Below are 12,585 nucleotides of genomic sequence, written 5' to 3' on the forward strand. Positions count from 1 at the left end.
GGAATTTCTTGTGGTGGTGGGTTTGTATTTTCTGCCTCCCTGCCCCACTGGAAAGCCCTACGGTGTCGTTGGGCTTTGGATTGGGCTACAAGGAAAGTCCTAGACTATTTCTTTTATTTATTTCTTTTAAACATCCATTTGCTACTTTGCCACCTAAATAATGTCCCCAGCTAGACAAATTGTCTTTGTTCCACAGGAGAACATCATGAGATAACTTGGTTCTTTAATATTTTCTGGTTAGTACTTGCTCTCTTTGGTTCATCCCAGGTCTCAGAACTATAATGTAGCATTTGGGGAAAAAGATACAGCATAGCAACCCAGCACCAGAGGCCAAGATAGAGAAGATCTCCACTGCCACCATATATTTCCCTTTGGTGCTGAGGTACGTTGGAAGGAAACACAGCCAAACGCTGCAAAACATCAGCATGCTGAAAGTGATGAACTTGGCCTCGTTAAAACTGTCGGGCAACTTCCTGGCCAAGAACGCCACCAGGAAGCATATGAAAGACAAAAGCCCCATATAGCCCAGGACAATGTAAAACATCACAACAGACCCTTCGTTGCATTGCGCTACTATCTCTTCAGTCATTGATCTTGTGTCCAAATCCGGGAACGGGGGAGTCGTTCCTAGCCACGCGGCACAGATACAGATTTGGATCGTGGAGCAGGAGAGGACAAGAGAGTTGGTCAGAGTTTTCCCTAGCCATTTCCTCATGCTGGACCCTGGCTTGGTGGCCATGAATGCTAAAACCACCGTGACGGTTTTAGCCAAAATACAAGAAACGGCCGTGGAGAAAGTAATGCCGAAAGCAGATTGTCGGAGGAAGCAGGTCAGCTTGCTTGGTCTTCCAAGGAAGAGGAAAGAACAGAGGAAGCAAAGCAGGAGAGAGACCAGAAGAGCGTAGGTGACACGCTGGTTGTTGGCTTTGACAATGGGCGTCTCTTTGTGCTTAATAAAAGTTCTTAATGTCAACACTGTGATCAGGGACAAAGAAACAGCCGCAGAAGCCAACCCGATCCCCATTGGTTCTTTATAGGAGAGAAAAGTGATCATCTTGGGAATACATCGATCTTGGTCCTGGCTGGGATACTGATCTTCTGGACATGCGGAACAGTCATCCATGTCTGGAAAAAGAAGAAAGTTATGAACTTAGAGTCAATTTGCAGGTAATTAAGGTCTAATTCTGTTGACTCCCTTCAATATGTGAGAGTTTATTAATGCCAAATTCTCCCAACTAGTTACACTTTTGGAAAATCACCTGAGAAAGGTACTTCAATCATATGTAAATATGCATTTCCCCCACCATGTTGCTTGATACCATTTTGAATGCAGATGTCAGTAACTGCACTGGAGTGTTCTTTGTGCAGGACAAGTGTATGTTCTACCAACAAGCCCCAGTCTACAGACAGCTTGCTGTAATGGTTAAGAGTAGTGGACTCTCATCTGGAGAACCTGGTTTGTTTCCCCACTCTTTCACCCAAAGCTTGCTGGGAGACCTGTGGTCTGTCAAAGTTCTCTCAGAATTTTCTCAGACGCCACCTACATCACAAGGTGTTGGTTGCGAGGAGAGGCCTAGGCTGGGGAGGGCGGAATATTGCATTGAACTAATAACTAATAAATAGTTTAGGCTCTGAATCACAGTCACCTACCTCTCTGATTAGAAATCTTCCCTTCAGGGCAAGAGGCGCATTTGTAGCAGCAAAATTGCTCCCCTTCTTTCTTTCTTTTCTGATAACCGGGCTGACAGGAGTCACTACATCTCGAAACAGGCAGCACCTTCAGAAAAAGAAGACTTGCCACACCTTAAAGTCAAATGAATTCACCACAGGTTGAACTTTTGAGGGTTAGTGTAATAAATACTTTTTAAAACGTTGGATGTGAGTAGCAGTTCTCTGCACAACATAGACTAACACTGTCTCAGATTTGCTATTTTGCAAAGGGAATGCCAGGAGGGAAGAAGGCTGGCAGTTGGCGAGTGGATATTCCTCCAGGGGTGCCCCAGGACATAAATCTTCCCCGTGGTACCCAGGAGTGGGGAAAGGGGAGACACAAAAGCAAGGACTCAGAATTGAAAAGGAATTGGGGGGGTGCTGACCCTCCCCAGTAGGAAATTCCTACCAAGGTCAGGTGGTGGCAGCAATTACCAGAGAGAGAGAGAGAGAGAGAGAGAGAGAGAGAGAGAGAGAGAGAGAGAGAGCGAGAGAGAGGCAGGCTTGGGAAAGGGAGAGAGGCTTGGGAGAGACTTGGGAGAGGGCTGGGTGGAATAGAACCTGCAGTTCAAAACAGTCCGGATTTGCCACAGATGCTATTCAGGGATAAAGAAGCACTTCATCTGTGACACTAAAAGGACCCCTGTTAATATGTGAACTCTGCACTGCAGCAGTCATTAACAGTAACTAGGAATATAAATATTGTTCAAGGGTTTTTTCCGCATTGCTTTATCTAGATCAGGGGTAGGGAACCTGCGGCTTGAGAGCCGCATGCGGCTCTTCTGGCCTTGCACTGTGGCTCCACGAGCCGAGCTGCCGGCCCCATCCTTGCTCGCCCTGCAGGCAGCAGGGCGGGCGCACCAATTGCCCATGGTTGGCTGGGCCGCGCCTTGGGCTTCCCCTCTCGCCTGCTCCATTGGAGCGGGGCGGGTGTTTTCCCGGCGGCCAGCAAGGCCGAGCCGCCGGCTTCATCCTTGCCCTCCCTGCGGGCAGCAGGGCGGGCTCATCCATGCGCTTCTCAGAATGAGCGGAGTAAAAGGTTAAAAAAACCCTATATATATAGTGTTATCTTTATTTTAAATGTCAAAAATTATTTGTGGCTCCAAGTGTTTTCTTTTCCCGTGGAAAACGGGTCCAAATGGCTCTTTGAGTGTTAAAGGTTCCCTACCCCTGGTCTAGATGTACTGGGAGTGTCCAATGCTGCAAAATATCCAATATTGGTAATCCATACCTGGTACATTGGAAATTCATACCTCGTTAAACGCCTTATGCCACACATTGTTTTATCTAGATGTATTGGGAGTGTCCAATTCTCCAAATATCCAACATTGGAAATCCATACCTGGTTAAACACTTTATGCCACATAACTGAATCATCACGAAGGGTGACTTCCTTCCCGTCAACAGCTTTGGGATCCACCCTCCCAACTGTCATTCTAATGATGGAATTGTTGGGAAAGATGACGATGTTCGTGATGTCAAATCCAGTTCCCATTCCCCTGTTCTCATCCAAAGACAAGGTTTCTCCAGCTGAATTGTTAAATGAGATTCCTCGGAGAAACCGGTGGAGCTTAAATGTGAAAAGAAATGGAGGGGTAACTGTGATTATCTGCAAATGGGATAACTGTGATTATCTGCAAATGCCTTAACAGACCAGGTGCTCAGGAGCAGCAGCCACAGAAGGCCATTGCTTTCACATCCTGCATGTGAGCTCCCAAAGGCACCTGGTGGGCCACTGTGAGTAGCAGAGTGCTGGACTAGATGGACTCTGGTCTGATCCAGCTGGCTTGTTCTTATGTTCTTATGTTCTTATGTTCTTATGTTCTTATGATTAAGACTCATAAGAACATAAGAACAAGCCAGCTGGATCAGACCAGAGTCCATCTAGTCCAGCTCTCTGCTACTCGCAGTGACCCACCAGGTGCCTTTAAGAACATAAGAACATAAATAGCCTGCTGGATCAGACCAGAGTCCATCTAGTCCAGGGGTGGGCAATTATTTTTTCCATGGGGCCGCATAAGAAACAGAAAATATTGTGGAGGGCCGGGCCAAAAGGCAGGGGGGCCAGTCAGGGTCATCCGGCGGGCCGCATGTGGCCCGCGGGCCATATAATGCCCAGGTCTGATCTAGTCCATCTAGACTCATCATGTCAATGATAACAAACTTGTTTCCATCAGTCCGTCTGATGAGTCGGGGCAGCAGCATAAAACACAATTAAATTAGAATTATTGAGGTAAAAAATCAAACATTACAACAGTAAAAACAAAAGTCATGGGTAGCCCAGTCGGGGGAGAGGGGAGAGAGTGCATGGCAGCCAAGGATGGCTCTGCACCGGCGCAGTGCCTCCAAATGGATTCCGGGTGGCACAGAAAGGACAAAAGCAAAGAAAAACCCCATTGAAGCAAGAGAGTACAACATCCTTTTTTTGTGTCATAATTCTGCCGCTGGTGTGGAGAGCGTTCCTGGGCTGAAAGCCCTTAGGAAGCCAACTGCAGTTGGCTCTGCCTCTGGAATGCCCCCAGACTGCCCAGACTTCTGGGTTCAGTTGCCGCAGAACTGCGCATTGCCCTGCCCCACATGTATTCGTCCTCCTCATTGGCATATTTCCCCTTTACATTGGCAAGGTGAGCTCAAGTTGCTCAACCCTTTGCTGATTCCACCATGGATTTGCTACCACTCTGAATTCGGCTGCAATAATAATTCAACACAGAAGTCTAAAAAGGACCTTCTTCCCAGTTAGAAAGTTGTTCCTCCTTTAGAAAGTTATTCCCCCTTTGCCCAACCACACAGTTTCCTTCCTTCCTTCCTTCCTTCCTTCCTTCCTTCCTTCCTTCCTTCCTGCCTGCCTGCCTGCCTGCCTGCCTGCCTGCCTGCCTGCCTGCCTGCCTGCCGTGCCTCATACTCATGTCTCTAGGTGGCTTACACATCACCAAAAGAATATGTAGCCTGGGGTGCTGTGTGGTTTTTGGGCTGTATGGCCATGTTCTAGCAGCATTTTCTCCTGACATTTCGCCTGCATCTGTGGCTGGCATCTTCAGAGGATCTTCAGATCCTCTGAAGATGCCAGTGTAAGCCCTCTGACCAATCCTATAATATATATATATTTCTCATAGCAGTATATTTTCCTTTAAAAATCATATTGGCAAAAGCCAGTTGCCAAAAGCACTCCTATGGGTGTAGGTAGCCGCATGATCACCTGACCACAGCCAAAAGGTCAAAACTACTTTAACAAAAGCTGAGTTAAGATAATGAGTTACTCCTGGCAACTTGGAGGTCTCATTTGAGTCACTAGAATGCTTGATTACCACACCTTGCTATAGAAACTGTTAAAGACAAAGAATATGGAAAGCCATTTTACTATCAGATACTGCCATTTCCCTATCTCTTCTGGAAACCAAGTCAGCAACAAAGGGTTGCTTCTCTGCATCTCCTCTACCTTTGTCATGACTCTCCTAAAACCCCTCACCTTATCCTGATCTAAATGTCTCAGCTAAATGTCTCCACTAAATCTGAACATCCTGGGCAGTGACAGGGCAGTGACAGGAGAAAATGCTGCTAGAACACGGCCATACAGCCCGAAAACCACACAGCACCCCAGTGATTCCGGCCGTGAAAGCCTTCGACAATACAATATGTATCCTGGGGCAAAATCTGAGTTTTCTGCACACACACACCCTGCCCATATGGGCAGCCGCCCTCCTCCAACACAACCAAACAACATTGTTTTGCACTAGGTCATCTAAAAGTCACCATCACATTATAGAACATGCCCCAACATACCAATCTGAGAGGAGGAGGAGGACAGTGGGGGGCGATTTTTTGTGACTGAATGGCCACAGTCAGGGGACATTTGATCCCATGTCTCCCCCAGGGTGGTACGCTCCTGCATACACAGGTTTAAACCCACAAAAATTGAGCATTAAATATAACAATTAAAACAATAACAAAAATAACATTAAAGTAACCACACCCGCACACTCCTCCCTTTTCCCTGCACCAGCAGCTGCAGAGCGAGTTTCCAGGGATGCTAACCAAATTCCTGGGTGTCAGGCACCAGAACACATAAAAGGTAAGCACACGGTGGATCTCCAAGGGAAGATGTTACCTGCCAAGGCTGAGGATCCTGGAATTCAGTATTTCTGGGTTCCAAAACTGACCGGCGATTGGATCTAGAGACATACAAGGCCTGCAGAGCATGCGCCACAGCCAAGACTGCGTTGTAAATGCCATAGCTATGGCCAGTCATGCGCATTTCAAAAACAGGACCAGGAAGACTGTCCAGCTTCTCCTTTCCAGTGCAGCTAAAATAGTAATTGGAAGGATCTGGCAACACACACTGAAATGCTTGTTCCCAGAAGGCTTTGAAAAACCCATTTTTTAATGTGTCGTCAGGTTTTACAATGTGGAGAAATTTCTCAAATGCCGGAAGCTGCTGCGAGTGAATTGCCAAGGAAATGGAGCCAGAGAAAATGTCCAGCTTTACATTCCTCTCAGTTTGTGATACAGCAAAATCAATGTGGCTGGTTGTAATCCACACCTTTCCCATTGAGGCAAGTTCCTCATAGTCATCATATACTGAATATACCGTAGTGATCAATAACATCATGGTCATAGCATCCCCATAGACGACATATACGCTGACTTTGCTCGTTTTGAGAAGTTGATAATTTTTTGAGAGCAGCCTAGTTATTTCAATCATATCATAAAAGCGCCTCATTTGGCCAATTTGTTCTACGAAAGCCAGGCAGATGCCATGTTGGGGAAGCAACAGTTTCAGCATGGTTATGAAATGTTCTCCACTGTCATCATCCACCACGAACAGTCCAATCCATCTCCACCCAAAATGCTGAAGTAACCAGATAATCCCCCTATTCTGATAGGTTTCTTCAGTAGCCACATGATAAGAAAAGGGAAACTCCCTCTGCTCTGGAGCACATGACCCAAATGGGAACTAAAAAGAATGTAGAATATTTTACAGGAAGGTTGGAAGTACTGTCTGAGTCTCTGTTCTGACCTCTCTTAACCAATCACTCGCAAATCCAGACTGTAATCGGCCAGATTGTGAGTCAACTATTTTACAAACTGGCATGTGGACATAACATGACATTACTGTAAAAAAAAAATAACCAGTCCTGTGCAAAGTGTCTCCTTCCCTTCTTGTTTCCCCTATCCGAAGACAAACTAAGTTTACAAACAAACAAAGAACCTTTATTGGCATAACAACATTATATACACAGATCCACTTAACCAAGTAGAGGGAAGCTAAAATAAATGTACAGGTAGAGAGGCTGATGTTCAGGATTTGCTCCTAAAATGCTGTTTTGTATACAGATCCAAAAATTTGGTGACTGCATCGTTTGCATCACTACTGGGGCTGTCCAACAGAAAGGTAATCTTTTGCAAGTCAGATGCATACTCTTTTTTGAGTAGCAGAGGTGACAAGTATTTGACTCTGGGTACTGGGTAAAGTGGACAATAAAGTAAAATATGGTCTATAGAGCCAACACAATTCCCGTTGCATATGCATAGCCTTTGAGGGTAAGGGGGAACTAAGTTTTCTATTCCATAAATTCTATAGAACAGCTAATCATACTTCATCCTATTTCTGAAACAGAAAGCTGGTATTAGAAAGGGAATAAACAGAGAATAGTACACGCAACTTGTGAAAAGCAGAAGTCCTACCTGCGGAATCTTGTAGAGACTTAAGACGTCTGAAATATAAATGGAGATATCGCAGCCCAGTCCACCAACAACAGCAAGTAGGTTTTTGGAGGCTGAACACTTGTAGTTAGGAACTAATCTGTGAGATTTGAAGAGCAGGTCCAGAGTGGAACGATAAGTCATTTTCTCGTAATAGTAGCTGTCATAGATGTTGAACCCGAGAGTGACGTTCGACAAGATTGTGGGACTTTCATTGATCTCCTTTATGGCAAATGCCAAGGCAAGGCTGTGCTGGTAGAACTTTGTCACCATGCTGCAAAACAGTGTTTCACACGCTTTCACAAATACCTTTGTTATGGCCTAAAATACTCTTATCTCAGTTCTGCTGCTGTTGGGCTCTCAGTATTTAATTTGCCTGCCCATAAGATTACTTTATTGTGACAACTGTTGTGCTTTCCCCAATATTTTTTCTTCCCTCTACAATATTTTTTCTTCCCTCTACTGTATTTTCCCCTCTACAATATTTTATCTTCCCTCTACTGTATTTTTCCCTCTACAATATTTTTCTTCCTTCTACTGTATTTTCCCCTCTACAATATTTTTTCTTCCCTCTACTGTATTTTCCCTCTACAATATTTTTTCTTCCCTCTACTGTATTTTTCCCTCTGCAATATTTTTTCTTCCCTCTACTGTATTTTTCCCTCTGCAATATTTTTTCTTCCCTCTACTGTATTTTTCCCTCTACAATATTTTTCTTCCCTCTACTGTATTTTCCCCTCTATAATATTTTTTCTTCCCTCTACTGTATTTTCCCCTCTACAATATTTTTTCTTCCCTCTACTGTATTTTCCCCTCAACAATATTTTTTCTTCCCTCTACTGTATTTTTCCCTCTACAATATTTTTTCTTCCCTCTACCGTATTTTTCCCTCTACAATATTTTTTCTTCCCTCTACTGTATTTTTCCCTCTACAATATTTTTCTTCCCTCTACTGTATTTTTCCCTCTACAATATTTTTTCTTCCTTCTACTGTAATACACAGACAGGCAGAGGAGAAAAAAAACCCTTCCCAATCCCAATTCATAGCTTAGCTTCAGAACCTAAGCAGCACTTCTCTGCCCCTTTACCCTGATCTTTATGAACCAGTCCATTGTACTAAAGAGTCAGAGCAAGGACTGTAGGAAGCTATTCATATTTATGTGTTCACCTGAAACCACACCATAATGAATGGCTTCTCTGGTACCCCAGGACAGAGAAAAGCAGAGCCTGATTTCTTTTTTTGCTTGCCAAAACCTGAACCGCAGCATTTTTCTATCACAGTTCAGTCATCTGCATTTTTCTTGTTCATACACTCCTACGTTGTTCCTTCCTTTAATGCCACAGGTTAGTTAGCCCTAGGTGTGCTTCCTCAAATACTCAAATGTTCAGTTGTGGTTTCTAGTAGTGCTGCCTCCTTAGGCACTATTTGGACGTAGGCCCTAAGCGGGTTTGTGAATTCCCCATTCATTCTAATCTTCCCTATCTCTCTTCTTTATTTAGGCTCTTGCGAGATGTTATGATTTTATGTACATTCTCTCACTCTTATCCCTTTCTTCCCCCTTCCTTAACTCCCTTTCCCCTAACAACAGAGCCTTAAGACCTTGGACCAATATAGAAAATATTGTGTACATGGCATTCTATGTTGTTCTCTAGAACTCTGTATAACACTCCTTTTAAATCTTCAATAAAAACATTAAAAAATATAAATAAAGAAGAGTTGGTGAGAGATTTCCAATGATGATCACAAAAGGTCTCCTTACCGATAAGTTTTAAAACGTTCCCTTGAAGGATGCCTTTTGAAAGAGTGTTTGAAGGGAAGATAAACCATCTGAGACATAATCCCACTAATCAGGAGGTCCCCGGACTGATGCCACTTGTGCGGGACATGCATGGGATCACTGTCAGGGCAGTGAATGAAACCTCTGCCCGCCACCGGACTAAACAGAAGCCACAACAGCAGTAGCACCAGCATCCTGGTGGCAGGTCTTGATTTCTAGATTTCTGAGTTGCAGACTCATTCCAAGTTCACCATGAATGGTGCCTGATTGCCAGATACCCCTTGCAGAATCTAAAATCATCAGCTTGCTTTTTAAAGTCAAGTCGGCTAGAAATCCATGTCTCATCTGACCATCAGAGACTCCCGCCTTGAATCTGGCTTTCTCAAATGGGAAGGAAAATGTGACAGACACCCCTGGGCACCCCTCAAATGTGTCAAACGTGACAGAGACCGCTCGACAAAACGGGGTTTTTAAAATAACCACCTGAAAACTCATGTCCACCCTGTTTTCCAGCTGCTGCTCCGGCTATAACGTGGTCCTGGTAAATCATTAAGTGATTTTGATAATTACATGGAAGAAAGGGCAAAATTAGGTGAAATAATTAAGTGGCGTCTTTGGCCGTGAACTTGTTTTTCAGACCTGCCTCTGCGGCTACTCTGCTGTTCCGTAGGACAGCTGTAGGCTCCAGAGTTCCTTCCAAGCAAGCTCTGACAAGAAGATGAGACCTTAAAGATCGAACTTGAGTGTGAACACAAGGACTTCTGTTTTGAAGAAGGGGTGTGGTGCTATGATTGATACTTTTTAAGGATGATTGATGGTAGCCTGCTTTCGCTTTCCTGGAGAATTTCAAAGCCTGGGGTTAAAATATTTATTGATGTTTTTAACATATGTAAATTCTTAAGATGGAAATACAAATATAAAATATTTCAAATTCTTATGGTGGTAGGGGTCATCCAGTCCCATCCCTTGCTCCATTCAGGATCAGCCTAGAGCCGTTGTGGTGAACCTATGGCACTCCAGATGTTATGGACTACAATTCCCATCAGCCCCATGCCAGCATGGCCAATTGCCATGCTGGCGTGGGGCTGATAGGAATTGTACTCCATGAACATCTGAAGTGCCATAGGTTCATCACCTCTGGCCTAGAGCAGTGATGGCAAACCTATGGCACTCCAGATGTTATGGACTACAATTCCCATCAGCCCCATGCCAGCATGGCCAATTGCCATGCTGGCGTGGGGCTGATAGGAATTGTACTCCATGAACATCTGAAGTGCCATAGGCTCATCACCTCTGGCCTAGAGCAGTGATGGCAAACCTATGGCACTCCAGATGTTATGGACTACAATTCCCATCAGCCCCATGCCAGCATGGCCAATTGCCATGCTGGCGTGGGGCTGATAGGAATTGTACTCCATGAACATCTGAAGTGTCATAGGTTCGTCACCTATGGCCTAGAGCAGTGGTGGCAAACCTATGGCACTCCAGATGTTATGGACTACAATTCCCATCAGCCCCTGTCAGCATTGCCAATTGTAGGTGGCAATCAGTGTTGGTCCAGAGGGCCAGCAGCTGGCTGGAGGGTGATCCTGGGGCGTCCCTGCGCAGTGCAGGGCAGGACAAGAGCCGGCTAGGCAGGCTGCGCCTCCCAGTGGGCCAGGGAAAGCACAGGGGCTGGGGGAGGGAGGGTGGGGAAGGTAGCTGGTGGTGGCATGGATGGGTCGGTGCCACTGGAGGCAGTGGTGGAGTGTGCGGGAGGGTGGGCGTGGCTCATGCTGGTGGGCGAGCAGCGGGCCAGGGAACCTCTGGGGAAGCCGCTGTTGGAGAGCTTCGAATGGGGCCTGTTCAGCGAGGAGGAGGCGGTGAAGGTGGCAGTGGGGGTGAGGTGGGGGTGGGGCTGTTGCGCAGTGAGTGGGGTGCAGCAGGTTGGGGGGAGCATGTGTGCAGGCCATGGATGGAAGAGCAGGAGGCAGTTTGAGGGGAGAGAGACCAGTCCCAGGCGCATGGCTCAGCGAGGGTTGGGCGGTGAAATGAGGGGCGGTGGATGGGACAGGCGCATTGGGAGATTGCTCACTGTGTGATGTTGGGCATGCACATTGTGAGGTGGAGGGGGAGGGTGGTGGTGGGCCGTGGGCAAGTTTGCCTGGCGGGTGGTGGAGGCATTTGAATGTGAGCGGTGGGCATGCACAGCTGTGTTTTGGTGGAAATTTGAGATTTGCATGGCACAGGAATGGTCCCACAGTGGGGAAAGGAGCTAAGAATACAAAAGGAGGCATGTTGGATGGCTTGTGAAAATTTCACACCGTTTGGTCCAGCCGTTTGGGAGGTGACCTGTTACCAACAAACTCACAGTTAGCTTTTTATATATATAGATAGACATTGCTACTTGGCTTTTACAAATCAAACATATTCGAACTTGTCTTACAAAATAGAACATACATTAGTAAGTGGAACAAACACAATCTGAAAGTTCCATAACTATTCCACAGAACTGTCTCTCCGATAGTTAACTTCCCCCCTGAATTTTCTTTCGCAGTATTTCCATCCTGAAAAGCATTTGAGAATGAAGTGTAAGAAAATATTTTCCTCTTACTTCTGATAAGCTAGGCCTGATCATGTTACATTCTCTAACCTTGGCCGTTTCCGCATGGGCAAAAGGAGCAACGCGATCATGTCGTAAATAGTGACGCATCTGCGAAAAAGCGTTCGCACAGACAGGCGGAGCTGCATGCGTCAAGAGCCCTGCAGAAATGTGACGGTTCGGATGGAAGTGCTGCAGAAGCGGCGTCTCACCACGTTGCGCCTGCGCACTCGCGAAGCCACGCAGGCCCGACGTCATGCCCACGCAGCAGCGCTATGGCCAACGTGACTGCCCTGATGTTCTGCCCATCCCCCATCTGTCAGTGCCTCCCCTCCCAGCTACTGTCAGTCCCAGTTCATGTTACCTGTGAGACCAGAGTGTGTATGAGCAGCCACCATCGGCACAGGCAACATGGATCTGGGAAAGGTGCCTGACCATGCAGGGAAATCACCAAGGACAAACGTGTAGGGGGTGGGGGTGGGGGAAAGGTGACCAAGCTTGGCCTTTTAACAGTTGCCATTTTTGAGAACACCTCCATGGCAGCGGTTCGCACGACTGCAGCGTCGGGGCGTCACATGTGGAAAAGGAGTGCTTTTTGAATACGTTTTTTGAATACGGCGTCTTCGCGCCGGTTAAGCGTTTTTGCGACGGCATGACTGCGCACATCCGCCGCTATGCGTGCGAAAGCTCTCGCTATGACGTATCTTCTCCCGTTTCCACGACGTCATATGTTGCCCGTGCGGAAACAGCCCTTTATTCCCTAGCCTTCCTTTCTTGTGTTTCTTTTATTTTGATTTATCTGGCTTTGAGGGCAGG

General features: G+C 46.2%; 1 protein-coding gene across 1 annotated transcript; it reads right to left on the reverse strand.

Moving 5' to 3' along the window:
* Positions 1 to 223: 223 nt before the first annotated feature.
* Positions 224 to 7,683, reverse strand: LOC125425511 (vomeronasal type-2 receptor 26-like). Its single transcript, XM_048483105.1, has 5 exons — positions 7,393 to 7,683; positions 5,816 to 6,661; positions 3,053 to 3,280; positions 1,651 to 1,777; positions 224 to 1,125 (listed from the first exon to the last, which is right to left on the reverse strand). The coding sequence occupies exons 1-5, from the start codon at positions 7,681 to 7,683 to the stop codon at positions 224 to 226; spliced, it is 2,394 nt and encodes a 797-aa protein (XP_048339062.1).
* Positions 7,684 to 12,585: the final 4,902 nt, after the last annotated feature.

This window comes from Sphaerodactylus townsendi, unplaced genomic scaffold (genome assembly GCF_021028975.2).
Source record: "Sphaerodactylus townsendi isolate TG3544 unplaced genomic scaffold, MPM_Stown_v2.3 scaffold_646, whole genome shotgun sequence".
NCBI classification, from domain to species: Eukaryota; Metazoa; Chordata; class Lepidosauria; order Squamata; family Sphaerodactylidae; genus Sphaerodactylus; species Sphaerodactylus townsendi.